Source organism: Ovis aries, chromosome 2 (assembly GCF_016772045.2).
Source record: "Ovis aries strain OAR_USU_Benz2616 breed Rambouillet chromosome 2, ARS-UI_Ramb_v3.0, whole genome shotgun sequence".
NCBI classification, from domain to species: domain Eukaryota; kingdom Metazoa; phylum Chordata; class Mammalia; order Artiodactyla; family Bovidae; genus Ovis; species Ovis aries.
In genome coordinates, this window is record NC_056055.1 from 23,778,028 (window position 1) to 23,792,921 (window position 14,894).

Below are 14,894 nucleotides of genomic sequence, written 5' to 3' on the forward strand. Positions count from 1 at the left end.
CATGTGGGGAGCTGTGTACACTAAGGCCGCCCCTGGTGATATGCAGAGGGACAGCATGAGCTCTCACCTGCTGCTAGCTGTTTCTCTGGGAATTATATCACTCTGAGAACTCTAGTAGCATTTCCCCTATACTTCCCAGTAGCAGAGCTGGTATTTTCGGAAACTTTGGTGTATTGGGTGCTAACATTGGTGGAATAGCACCCAATACACCAAAGATTCCGAAAATACCAGCTCTGCTTGTGGGAAGTGGCTCAGATGGTAAAGAATCCACCTGCAATGCAGGAGACCCAGGTTCAATCCCTGGGTCAGGAAGATTCCCTGGAGAAGAGAAGGGCCACCCACTCCAGTATTCTTGCTGGAGAATTCCATGGATGGGGGAGCCTGGCGGGTTATAGTCCATGGGGTTGCAAAGAGTCAGATATGACTGAGCAACTAACACTTGCACTTTCCATGAAATTTGGTAGGTCAACAGGGAAGGAGGTCAATAGGCCACCCTTCCAATGGGGAGAAAACTGTAAGAGTCATGGCAGCCGAAATGCAGCCTAAAGAGAGGGGAGGGCGGGTTCTGCTCCATTTGGTGCAGCGGAGGCACCAGGAGAGACTTGATAAACCAGCCCTTTTTCTAGCTTTATCCATCATAGATGGCAAGTTTTTACCTCTCCACCTTGCATTCTTACACAGAAAGGAGCCAGTGTTTGGCATCACTGTTTGGTAGTGACATTCCTGAAGAAATCTGCCCCCAAAGTAACTGTGGGTGTACTGTGGGTGTACACAGAAATTCATCATTTCTCTGTTACAGAGCACTTGGATTTCAAATGTCTGCCATTGATATATGCACAAGCTGCAGCGTGTGGTTCCATCATGTAACAAAAACCACAACCTACTGCCACCTTTGATTCTGCCCAAGGCCAAGTGGGCAGAAGTTTACCTAAATCCCATCAGGAATGCTTTCGTCAAACTGCCATTTTCCTCCCACACCTTTGGTGTCCCCAACAGGACTCTGCTGTGATTGTATTTTAAGAGGTCTCCTGGGGAATAGTTGAGAATATCTGCTTTTTATGGAAAGGCTTCCAACTCCCCTCCTCCCCTTCGTGAAGCAATACAAGATCCACCATCCAAATGAGAGACTTTTCACAATATTCTTTATTGCCCACAGACTCACATTGACAGCCAGTTAACATCAGACTATTTAGAGAACAGTTGTTTCTCTCCAACCTTGACCCATGGTTCATCTACACTGGAAAAGAGCCTTTCACAGAAATGTATTATTAACGAGGTGTACGTTATAGAAAACTTGTAGTTAAATTACCAATTCCATGCTTTTAAATGTATCTACGAGTGCAAAACCTCCACACTCAAATGTTTTTAGTATCTAAGTCAAATATCAAAGGGTTTGCTACATAATCAGAAACGCACACACCACTATTCTGAAAATGAAGGCACATTTTCCGATAACCAGTGACAAGGAGTGCAGTCGCGCCTAAGTGGGAGTGACAACCTCTGCTCCTGGGCCATGGTGGTGAGACACAGAAGTGCCACGTGGCACCTCCAGCTGGCTGCCCTAGAAGTTCAGGGATGTGCCCGGCATGGCAGCAGAGCTCACAACAGGAAACCACATAATTTACTGAAGGAGTGAAGTGGAATCACTGAACGTGAGGAGGGAATTTAAGCCAATTCTCTTAACCCATTGTGTTGTCAAATCTCCCAGATGTTGGCCAAATAATTTCAATTTTATTATCTTTCAAAGAACAGAAATTAGAAAACTTGAAGTTGGTTTTGTGTTTCCACTCCTCAGAGATCTCCAACACCAATTCTTATCCAGTAGCAACATAGAAAGTGGTAAATTGGCAATAAACCAGAGATCGTCACAGTAATTCTTTTTTGTTTCACAAAAGTTAATGGAAAATAAACACGAAATTTTCAAATATTTACCAATAGGTATAATTTCCCATCCAAATGCTTTTTAAAAAGTAATAAATATCTCATTATTACACATTAGATGTACACAGGACGGAGTTCTCTCCTAATCCTCGGATTTAAGCATCAAATTTTAATTCTTATTTAGTTCTGGATACAAGAAACATTCATGTCCTTAATTTTACAAGATTTACTCTGGAACACGTTATAGTCAAAAGTCAAAGGAACAGAGAACATTCCACTTGCAACCGACATATAATTGTTACAAAAAAGTTTATTCAGTGTTCAAAAATGGATTTGTCTATTGATTTCTGCTTTAATCATCCCTTGATTCAGTGGTTAGAAACTTTGGTTGTGGTTAAAACGTCCCAGATGAGTGTGAATTCGTGACTTCAGTCACCCAGGGCCACGGCATGTGTCCCCTTGTGTGCATATTTCTGCCTACAGCATTTCAAGGTGAAACAACAAAATAGAAACTGGAAATTGTATGGGATTTCATTTCTCATGCTTTCTTCAATGAGAATGACTCTTCCATACCTTAGCCCTCAGGAGGGAGCCCCGTGTGTTTGGGCCTAAGGGGGTCATTATTCTGGTCATCTGTGGTTGTGAGAAGGAGGCAAGAATGAGGCAGGAGCACCCGAGGGATGCCTCCAACATCCCTCCCACCCCTGACCACCGTTCATGCATGAGGGTGTCTCTGCCTCCTCCTGGGCCGTCCACACTGTGTCTGCCTGTTCTAACCTCCATCCTGTCTGCAGCCCATCTGCAAAGACTTCAGACTCCCCAGACCCACCCAGGAGCCCCACCGTGCAGGGTCCTAGTGAAGTGGGCCACACATCAGGCTTGTCTTGCCCCCATACCCTCCGTGTGTGTATTTTCTACTGAACTGTAACTGCAGACAGGCAGAACCTTTGCATGATCAAAGAGGCACAACACAGTGCTTGCCTCATGTGAACTAATATGAGGCAAGGCCAAGAGGAGGCTGGTTAGTAAAGGCAACAAGCAGTGTAGCTGCACCAGGAAGACAATGCTCAGCTCCTAGGCACAGCTGCCTGGGCAGCCTCCTGACACCCGCCCCTGCTTATCTTTACATACTGCTGGACGAACACAGGGTGTAGGTCTGGACTTGCTGCCCCCTACCTTTTTTCTTTTTCCTTCTCTGTTCTCCCAGCCTCTCCTTTCCTGTCTTCCCCCACTGGCTTCTCTTCCCTATGTCCCTTTGTCACTTCCCATGGTGGCCCCCTCATGGCCCTCTTGTCTTGTTCCTGCAGCATCCAAGACCATCCCCCCAAGACCAGCATCCAGGACCATGTGCAGATGCCAGGACGTATCGGTCCCCAAACTCTCAACATGTGTGTAACTTTCTAGTTGTCCATGTTAATTAAAATACCAAAATCCAGGGAGGAGTCCCAAGGTACCAACCTGCATGTGCACACATATAGACAGAGATGTGTGTCCGTAATAATCAATGTAGGTATATGCATATGTATATACGTATGTACAGACAGACGGAGACAAACATCTGTCATAATTAGTAGGTATACGTGTGTGTGTGTTTATATATATATATATACACATATGCAGTTGATATTCACAAGTCCTGGTATAAAGTTGCAATTTTTCTGGCTGCTATAAAATATGCCAGTTTTAAAACTGTGCATTTGTTGCTTGCAAACTTATAAATATGTATAAACCCCATTATAAATAAATTGTGTCTGGCAGATGGCATTTTATCTGCCAGTAGTGATTGCATGGAGTTATAAATGCTTATTAATCCTCCACTTTTGAACTCACAGCTTGGACTCTGGGATCTATAATATGAAGTGGCATGAAAACAACCATATGTTAGAGGGGAAAAACAGTCAGCGAGACAGGTAAGGGCTAGCAATTCATACCTGATGATGGTTCCGAAAGTCAAGACTGCCTGCCAGCATCAACTGCAATTTACTAAGAATGCAAATTCTCTGGCCCCATCCAGATGTACCGAGTCAGGGACTCTGGGGAGGATCCCTGATGGCTCTGATGCCTGCCTTTCATCCCAAGTCTGCTTATGAAGGGCTGTCTCTCCACCCAAGTACTCCTTGGTTTGGTGTGTGAAAGACCAGCCAGGACACTGTGGCCAGAAACAGCCTTCCACCAGTGCTGGGCTGTTTGGGTAAATAAATGTCTGGCTCAATCCCTGCCCTGGTGGGTTAGCTCTTAGGTCTGTCCAGCCCTGGCTCTCAGTCCCCAGTGCAATTAGTTATCTACATCTTAGTGATTTGCTTGATCATGCCTTCCTCATCAGCTTCCTTCCCCAACCCTGAGTCTACATACACTCAGAGCCTTTCTCAGGGTCTGCTTCTGTGGGACCCCAAGCTAAACTGGGGCTTCCCAGGTGGCGCTAGTGGTAAAGAACCTGCCTGCCAATGAAGTACATATAAGAGAGGCAGGTTTGACACCTGGCTCAGAAAGAGCCCCTGGAGAAGGGCACGGAAACCCACTCTAAAATTCATGCTATGGGCATAACTGAATCACTTTGCCATACATTTATCACTGACACATCATTGTTAGTCAACTACGTTACTGTTTAGTCGCTAAGTCATGTCTGACTTTTTGCGACCTTATGAACTGTAGCCTACCAGGATCCTCTGTCCGTGGGATTTCCTAGGCAAAAATATTGGGAAATCAACTATACTCCAATTTTTAAAAAAATGAAAATTTTGGGCTTCCCAGGTGGTGCTAGTGATAAAGAACTTGCCTGCCAATGCAGGAGACATGGGTTCAATTCCTGGGTCAGGAAGATCCCGTGGAGAAGGAAATGGCAACCCACTCCAGTATTCTTGCCTGGAGAATCCCACGGACAGAGGGGCCCAGCTACAGTTCATAGGATCACAAAGGGTCAGACGCACAAACTAAACAAAGGAATAGAAACACTTTCTTGTCCATGTGAATGGCTCATGCTTTTATGCATTTTGGGGGGGAAAAAAAGCATGAAGATAAAGTCAAGGAGGGAAGTACTACTTGCCATTTTCCACCAGGGGCTGAACTTTATGTAGAAACCCTGAAGGACCCTAATAAGTCCTGCATTCTGTCCTAGATTCAGCCACTGACTGTCACCACCTTCTAGGAAGTCAATCAGCTCTAATTTCCTCACTGAAAAATGGATCCTTCCAGCTGTGCTATCTGAAGATGCTCCCTCGTTTGCTGTCCTCTGAGGAGCAGGGACAGTTCCAGGTTTCTGACATGTGCCAGTAAAGTCATTCTTCCGCTTCTCTTTATTAAAACCAACTTAAAGTTTCACTACAGAACTTAAGAGTATTTTTCTGAAACCCAAGGTCAAGATCTGTCTGTGTCCTGCAGTTCCCAGGTGGCACTAGTGGTAAAGAACCCGCCCGCCTGCCAATGCAGGAGACATAAGAGACATGGGTTCAGCATCTGAGTTGGGAAGATCCCCTGGAGGAGGTCATGGCAACCCACTCCAGTATTCTTGCCTGGAGAATCCCACAGACAGAGGAGCCGGGCAGGCTATGTCCTTGGGGTTGCAAAGAGTAGGACACGACTGAACGACTTACACACACACAAGGTCAAGATTTGTCTGTGTCCTATAGTTACCTATTGGTAATCTTTCCAGTCTCCTTCCCATTTTCCACTAGGCTTCCACTCTTCACAGCTGGTGCTAGTGGTAAATAATCTGCCTGCCAATGCAGGAGACATAAGAAATGCAGGTTCGATCCCTGGGTCAGGAAGATCCCCCAGAGGAGGACGTGGCAACCCATTCCAGTATTCTTGTCCATGGGATTCCATGGACAGAGAAACATGGCAGGCTACAGTCCATGGGGTCCCCCAGAGTCAGACACGACTGAAGCGACTTGGCACGCATGCACACCGCCATTCACATAAAAGTATTTATGGCTGCTGTCCATATGTACTTGGACAGCAATAGAGCACAGATGTACACTTTGAGAGTGAAACATCCCAGAAAACAACTGTCCTTGGTGCTCACACACAGTCATCACCCCCACACCCTCTCAAGGTCAGGTACAGCCCTATGGTGTGGGTGGCGAGGCAGGGCTCAGAGAAACCCAGCAGCCAGCTCAAGGCCACGTGGCTCTCCACGCAGGAGCTGAGGTGGGCTGCCCAGGGAGCCTGGGATCCTGTGACTGGCCTTCACAGGGTGACCGATTCAGGGAATTAAGGACCAGGATATTCGTTCCATTATGTAAGCATTACTTACATAATGCTTCACTGCTCCCTGAAAGGAGAGCTCCACTACAGGAAGGGGGCACTTCAGGACACGGGGCTGGACATGGAGCCAGGAGTCAATACTGTGCTGGAGCACAGGGCTCTTTGTGGGGATGGGGCCTCACCAAGCGCTGCTCCATCCACCCTCCCTGCCTGAAACTAGGCCCTTCCCTTCACACACGGACCCCCAGGGAATTCTCCCCCTGCTTCTACTGTGAGCCTTCAGAGTATCCTTAAGAGTCAGGCCTCAAAGCTGGCTGAAACCAGTGACCAGCAGCCCCACAGGAACCCCTGCAGACTCTCAGCAGGTGGGAATCGCTAGAAGGCACAGCTAATTCCCACAAGATGATGGGGGAGGGAGGAGCCGTCTCCAGGGCCACTTAGCAAGAGGGGCCATTTTAGGACACGCCAGGTCCTCCCAGCAGACACAGGGGCCTGGGTAAAGTGGCAGGAGGGCCCACGAGAGGGACAGCCGGTCCTAGTACACTCCAGGGGCCCAGGATGGCCCTCACAGCGCGCAGTGACCACGCCCTGGGAGTCGGAGGCCCAGGAGCGCATGGTTGCGCTGGCGGGAGTTTGCCTCCGAAACGCAGCGGAGCTGCAGCGCGGAGCTCAGGAGGCGCCTAAAGGAGCGGGAAAACAGCTCGCTGCAGCCAACCGCGTGAACTTGAGCAAGTGGGCACCACCTGAGCCTCAGTTTCACCATCCGTGTGTGAGGCTCTGTGATACCCGGCACATGGCGCTTGAAGGAAGAGATGAGATGGCCTGGTGAGCTCTTACATGCTTTACAAAGGGGAGAAAACTAAGACCACAAAATCACTGCCATTTGCTGTGTCTCAAATCCGCTCTAGTGGCTACCAGAGTGCCGGTTTGTCCCACTGCGCCCTGGGAGACAAGGTATAATCTGAACTTAAAAATACATATTTTAATTAACATTGAAACGATATTTGATCCCCCCATACTTTTAATTTTGTAAATTGATTCTCATGCCAAAAAACCCAAAAAACAAAAAAAAATATTGCTTATCACCACTGAGATAAACACTAACTTCAGAGCAGAGAGCTACTAAAACCGCAGATTAGCATTTCTTGCACACTGGAGAGAAAAGAAGACACAGATCAAGTGTTCAGGGGCTCTGAGGTCTTCGCTCTTGTTTCCTTCTCTGCTTTGCCCTAAACGTGAATGTTTTGGCCTTAGCAGCGGAGAGTGCAAGACTGTTGAAAGAAGTCGTTTGATTCATGAATATGTGTGTACACTCGCATACAGAGAAGGATCGTGCCTCCCGCAGAGGTCAGACATTTATGGACATCTCCAGGATGCAGGTATACATAAAGAATGCGGGGCAATTCTCACAGCCACCTCAAATCTGCATTGTCACAGGGGAGGAGCCCAACCCAGCTACTCAGCCCATCCCCACTCAGCCCCTACTGCCTCTGGATAAGCTGGAACAGGTATCCCAATTGCACCTGAAAGCAGAACCAGTCCAGAAAGAGGCAGAGTTGGGGAGGGGGAGTGGTTCTAGATTAGTGTCAGACTCCCCACAAAGTTCCCATTCACGGCAGAACATTCTAGAAGATTGAAACCACTGTCAGCTTGGATTCATGGGGTAAAATTCCACAGAATGCTAATATGAAGCTCTGGACCTTCCCCAACCCATCCTAAACTGTCAGCTCTACCCCATTCTCCCATCCTGGCCAAGCACACCCCCTCAAAGTAGAAATAGGGTTCACACACAGTATTAGAACTTTGTGGAATTAGCGCTCGTCAGTGTTTTCAAAAATCTACTTTTTGCTCCTCATTCTGGAAGCATCAAATTTATTACTATTAAAGGCTAAGTGTATGTGGAGGGTCTTTCTGTTGCACTGATGAAGGGGGTGCTGCCCAAGAGGGGATTTCAACTGGACAAGAGCCAATGTTGTGGCACTAGTGGGAAGGTGCCATTGAATGAATAAATCTTTCTATCTTTTAAAAGTCATCAGCTGTTAAATCGCATGGAAATCTCAAGCCAGACATTTAGAAACATTGTCAAATTTCCTAAAACCAGAAGACCCAGTAGGAGATCAGAGCATTTGACCCTGAAGGAAGGAGCTGGGAAAAAGTGCTGCCTGGGGCAGGTACCCTCTTCATGGAGCAATTGGGAAACCTATCGTGGAAACAAACCAGACACTAGACCCACCCATCTCTCCAGAAGCAGGACTTCAAACTGATTCCCAAAGCTCCTGAGCCTGGTCCGTAGGTTTAGGCAAACCTTACTCATCCACAACCGAAGGAACATCTCTGAGAACACGTGTTTGCACCCATATTCTGTGCAGGTCGAATGCATGCTTCCTCCTCTACTGAATATAAAGGGGACAGGATTTCACGAGCAGGTACGGCAGCAGCCCATTGGCTGAGAGGATGTACACATCCCCGGCTACCCAGTATCCCTGCACACACCCTCGCTTTGCCATTAAACTGATAAAAACAAAGGAAGCATTTACCTGTCAAGATCTTGATCCGTGAGGCTTATTTTGGGCCCTATTTGGCAGTGAAGTGAAACCCCAAGAACCCCTGGGCAACCAGGGTCATGGGAAAAGCGTGCCTGTGCTCAGTACTACCTGAAACAGCTGGAGTGACGTCTGCTTTTAGCACAGCACCCCAAACTCTGGTGCTGGAAACCCCATGAACATGGGTGTGGTGCAGGCAGCCTGGGAGGCGTCACCAATGAGAAGGGACGGACGGCCCTAAGGACCAGCACTTCAGAGCGCTTTGCATGCAGAGCACGGGCAGCATCTTGTCTTACTCTGTTACATCCCAGGTGTTTAGTACTGACCCTCCTGCTGCTTCTATTCCCTGTATTGTGCTTAATAGGTAACACTTTCCCAGTGGAATTTCCCAGTGGAATGGGTCAGCTGAATTAACATTTTGCCTGGACAACTACAGTCAAACTTAGTTTTCATTAAAAACATACAGCACAGAACATTAGTCTTACATCTTTCTTAGTCTTAAAAAATATAAATATAGAGGGATAATTTGTACAGGATGTATAGGTATGTACACCTTTAATATGCTAATGAGAATTCTGAACAAGTTTATGAAACTTGCATCTTAGGGAAGCCTTCCTCCTGGGGCTTCTGAACAAAGCTCTGAGCCAGTGGACAGCTGCCCAGGTTCCCGGGGCCCGATACCCATCTACTGGGAAGAACCAAGCCCTCTTGACCACAGGTGCAGTGTCAGACAGGGCAGCTGGCGGATCATGGGTTTCTCTCCACTGGCTGCTGCAGGCAGAGCTCGCTCCCGGCAGAGACGATGGGCAGGCTGTTTTCCAGGTGGTGGTTGATGAGGTGGCTGATACTGTCAAAGATCCTGTCCTTTGTCCGGATCTGGGAGGGATGCACAAGGAAGGTTAGTACCACCCACAGTCAGAGAACAGAGAACATCCCTCCACACTGGGAGTCAAAACTGGAAGGGCAGGCTCCTTAGGCACCCGGGATCACCCTTCCAGAGATGGTGTCTGCCAAGTCCCTGGCTACTGTCACTGGCCAGTCAATTTAGTCAGCTCATTTGTCCACCCCTCTGGGACTAAACCAGCAGCAGCAGCTGGGACTAAACCATGCCCTCCCCCACCTTTAGCAACCAGGGACTGGTGAGCTCGCTCACCTGGTGCCAGCCTCCTCTCTCCTGCTCCCCTCCTACCCTCCTGGGACCCAGAAACCTCTGTCCCACACCACCCAGCGGTATCTACAGGCTCCAGAGCCCCTGCTACCTTTGGGCCTTTGGACAGTGGTCCCTGGCCCAGACTGTGCTTCTTCCACCTGGAAACCCAACTCAGCCTCCAGCTCAGCATTCTCAGGTTCCTTCCTTCCACACCAACTCTCCCCAGGCCACCCACCAGCATCCTGCCTGCCTGCCAGGAAGGAGTCCACGGCTGTGATGAGGGGCTCCAAGTTTCTACTGGAGGGTGACCCTAGCTGCGATGGAGGGGCAGTGCTGCAGTTCCTGGTCACTCAGTTCTGGAGCTGGGTATCGTGCCTGTCCATGAACTCCTCCTGAACAGATGAAGGCCTGAGATGGGGTGCAGGTCCCAGGAGGAGCTCTGTCTCCTTGCTTTGCTCCTGGGCCTGTGCTCTGGTCCCTGGAGGCCACCAGTCCCCACCACCACCCTGAGTCAGTGCACTCATAGGAGAGATCACACTTGAAAGAGGCAGTATGAAGTCTGGCCAGGAGCAGTCTCTCTTGCTTTGGATGCAGCCCTAGGGGCCTGCTCCTTTGAGAGGGAGGGAAGGTGGGGCAGGGAGTCGGTACCTCACTACATCCACGGATGCTCCAAGCCCATAGTTGGCCCTCACAATGTATCTGGGTTGCCTGGGTACTCCACTCTCTCTCCAGCCTCATTGCTCAGAACTTATCCCTCTCAGAGCAACCAGATCTCTCCCATTCCTACCTTGGGGACCTGAAAACATTTTCCTTACTAGTGTCAATATTCTTTCCCCAAGTTCTTTTTTATTTTATTATATTGGAGTAAAATATATTCCAATATAAATAGTTGTAGTATCAATACAAATAGTTGATTTAAAGTATTGTGTTAGTTTCTGCTGTACAGCAAAGTGTATCAGTTATACATGCGTGCATTGTGTGCTAAGTCACTTCAGTTGTGTTGGATGCTTTGCAAACCTATAGACTGTAGTCTTGTCTAACTCAATGAAACTATGAGCCATGCCATGTAGAGCCACCCAAAACGGACAGGTCATGGTGGAGAGTTCTGACAAAATGTGGTCCGCTGGAAAAGGGAATGGCAAACCACATCAGTATTCTTGCCTTGAGAACCCCATGCACGGTATGAAAAAGCAAAAAGATAGGACACTGAAAGATGAACTCCACAGGTCAGTAGGTGCCCTATTAATATGCTACTGGAGATCAGTGGAGAAATAACTCCAGAAAGAATGAAGAGACAGAGCCAAAGCAATAACAATACCCAGTTGTGGATGTGACTGGTGATGGAAGTAAAGTCTGATGCTGTAAAGAGCAATATTGCAAAGGAACCTGGAATGTTAGGTCCATGAATCAAGGCAAATTGGAAGTGGTCAAACAGGAGATGGCAAGAGTGAACATCGACATTCTAGGAATCAGCGAACTAAAATGGACTGGAATGGGTGAATTTAACTTAGATGACCATTATATCTACTACTGTGGGCAAGAATCCCTTAGAAGAAATGGAGTAGCCATCATAGTCAACAAAAGAGTCCAAGATGCAGTTAAGTTCAGTTCAGTCACTCAGTCGTGTCTGACTCTTTGTGACCCCATGAGCTGTAGCATGCCAGGCCTCCCTGTCCATCACCAACTCCTGGAGTCCACCCAAACCCATGCCCATGGAGTCAGTGATGGCACCCAACCATCTCATCCTCTGTTGTCCCCTTCTCCTCCTGCCCTCAATCTTGCCCAGCATCAGGGTCTTCTCAAATGAGTCAGCTCTTCACGTCAGGTGGCCAAAGTATTGGAGTTTCAGCCTCAGCATCAGTCCTTCCAATGAAAACCCAGGACTGATCTCCTTTAAGATGGACTTGTTGGATCTCCTTGCAGTCCAAGGGACTCTCAAGAGTCTTCTCCAACACCACAGTTCAAAAGCATCAATTATTCAGAGCTCAGCTTTCTTTATAGTCCAACTCTCACATCCATATATGACCACTGGAAAAACCATAGCCTTGACTAGATGGATCTTTGTTGACAAAGTAATGTCTCTGCTTTTTAATATGCTGTCTAGATTAGTCATAACTTTGCTTCCAAGGAGTAAGCATCTTTTAATTTCATGGCTGCAGTCTCCATCTGCAGTGATTTTGGAGCCCCCCCAAAATAAAGTCTGACACTGTTTCCACTGTTTCCCCATCTACTTGCCATGAAGTGATGGGGTTGGATGCCATGATCTTAGTCTTCTGAATGTTGAGTTTTAAGCCAACTTTTTCACTCTCCTTCTTCACTTTCATCAAGAGGCTGTTTAGTTTTTCTTCACTTTCTGCCATAAGGGTGGTGTCATCTGCATATCTGAGGTTATTGATATTTCTCCCAGCAATCTTGATTCTAGCTTGTGCTTCCTCCAGCCCAGTGTTTCTCATGATGTACTTACTCTACATATAAGTTAAATAAGCAGAGTAACAATATACAGCCATGATGTACTCCTTTTCCTATTTGGAACCAGTCTGTTGTTCCATGTCCTTAGCTGCAATGTCAAAAATGACAGAATGATCTCTATTCATTTCCAAGGCAAACCATCCAATATCACAGTAATCCAAGTCTATGCCCCGACCAGTAATGCTGAAGAAGCTGAAGTTGAATGGTTCTGTGAAGACCTACAAGACCTTCTAGAACTAACATCCAAAAAATATGTCCTTTTCATTATAGGGGACTGGAATGCAAAAGTAGGAAGTCAAGAAATACCTGGAGTAACAGGCAAATTTGGCCTTGGAATGAAGCTGGGCAAAGGCTAAGAGAGTTGCCAAGAGAACACACTGGTCATAGCAAACACCCTCTTCCAACAACACAAGAGAAGACTCCTCACATGGACATCACCAGATGGTCAACACCAAAATCAGATTGATTATATTCTTTGCAGTCAAAGATGGAGAAGCTTAGTCAGCAAACACAAGACCAGGAGCTAACTGTGGCTCAGATCATGAAATCCTTATTGCCAAATTCAGACTTAAATTGAAAAAAGGAGGGAAAACCACTAAACCACTCAGTTATGACCTAAATCAAATCCCTTACGATTATACAGTGGAAGTGAGAAATAGATTCAAGGGACTAGATCTGATAGACAGAGTGCCTGAAGAACTATGGACGGAGGTTCGTGACATTGTACAGGAAGCAGGGATCAAGATCATCTCTGAGAAAAAGAAATGAAAAAAGGCAAAATGGTTGTCTGGGGAGGCCTTACAAATAGCTGTGAAAAGAAGAGGAGCTAAAGGCAAAGGAGAAAAGGATAGATATACCTATTTGAATGCAGAGTTCCAAAGAATAGCAAGGAGAGATAAGAAAGCCTTCCTCCGTGATCAGTGCAAAGAAATAGAGGAAAACAATAGAATAGAATACAGCAGAAACAATAGGAAAGACTAGAGATCTCTTCAAGAAAATTAGAGATACCAAGGGAACATTTCATGCAAATATGGGCACAATTAAGGACAGAAATGGTATAGACCTAACAGAAGCAGAAGATCTTAAGAAGAGGTAGCAAGAATACACAGAAGAACTGTACAAAAAGATCTTCATGACCCAGATAATCACGATGGTATGATAACTCACCTAGAGCCAGTCATCCTGGAATGTGAAGTCAAGTGGGCCTTAGGAAGCATCACTACAAACAAAGCTAGTGGAGGTGATGGAATTCCAGTTGAGCTATTTCAAATCCTGAAAGATGATGCTGTGAAAGCACTGCACTCAATATGCCAGCAAATTTGGAAAACTCGGCAGTCACCACAGGACTGGAAAAGGTCAGTTTTAATTCCAATCCCAAAGAAAGGCAATGCCAAAGAATGTTCAAACTACTGCACAATTGCACTCATCTCGTGCTGGCAAAGTTACACTGAAAATTCTCCAAGCCAGGCTTCAACAGTACATGAACTGTGAACTTCCAGATGTTCAAGCTGGATTTAGAAAAGGCAGAGGAAACAGAGATCAAATTGCCAACATCTGTTGGACCATCGGAAAAGCAAGAGAGTTCCAAAAAGACACCTACTTCTGCTTTATTGACTATACCAAAGCCTTTGACTGTGTGGGTCACAACAAACTGTGGAAAATTCTGAAAGAGATGGGAATACCAGACCACCTGACCTGCCTCCTGAGAATCTGTATGCAGGTCAGGAAGTAACAGTTGGAACTGGACATGGAACAACAGAATGGTTCCAAATGGGGAAAGAAGTACGTCAAGGCTGTATATTGTCACTCTGCTTATTTAACTTATGCAGGGTATATCATGAGAAATGCTGGACTGGATGAAGCTCAAGCTGGAATCAAGATTGGAATCAAGATATTTCTGGAAGAAATATCAATAACCTCAGATATGCAGATGACACCACCTTTATGGCAGAAAGCGAAGAAGAACTAAAGAGCCTCTTGATGAAAGTGAAAGAGGAGAGTGAAAAAGTTGGCTTAAAACTCAACATTCACAAAACTAAGATCATGGCATCTGGTCCCATCACTTCATGGCAAAGAGACGGGGAAACAGGGGAAACAGTGGAAACATTGACAGACTTTATTTTGGTGGGCTCCAAAATCACTGTAGATGGTGACTTCAGCCATAAAATGAAAGATGCTTGCTTATTGGAGGAAAAGTTATGGCCAACCTAGACAGTATATTAAAAAGCAGAGACATTACTTTGCCAACAAGGTCCGTCTCATCAAAGCTATGATTTTTTTAGTAGTCATGTATGGATGTGAAAGTTGGACTATAAAGAGCTGAGCATTAAAGAATTGATGTTTTTGAACTGAGGTCTTGGTGGAGATTCTTGAGAGTCCCTTGAGTGCTAGGAGATCAAACCAGTCCATCAGGAAATCAGTCCTGAATATTCATTGAAAGGACTGATGCTGAAGCTGAGACTCTAATACTTTGGCCACCTGAAATGAAACACTGACTCATTTGAAAAGACCCTGATGCTGGGGAAGATTGAAGGTGGGAGGAGAAGAGAAAGACAGAGGATAAGATGGTTGGATGGCATCACCGACTCAATGGACATGAGTTTGAGTAAACTCCAGGAGTTGGTGATGGACAGGGAGTCCTGCTGTGC

At 46.5% G+C, this 14,894-nt stretch overlaps 1 protein-coding gene across 1 annotated transcript in view; it reads right to left on the bottom strand.

Moving 5' to 3' along the window:
- Nucleotides 1-1,125: 1,125 nt before the first annotated feature.
- SHC3 (SHC adaptor protein 3) overlaps nt 1,126-14,894 on the bottom strand; it is a 187,785-nt gene continuing 174,016 nt past the window's right edge. Inside the window, exon 12 of the mRNA XM_027964179.3 lies at nt 1,126-9,503. Within this exon, the coding sequence (XP_027819980.1) occupies nt 9,375-9,503 (129 nt within the window). The 3' untranslated portion in view covers nt 1,126-9,374. The remainder of the gene's footprint in view (nt 9,504-14,894) is intronic.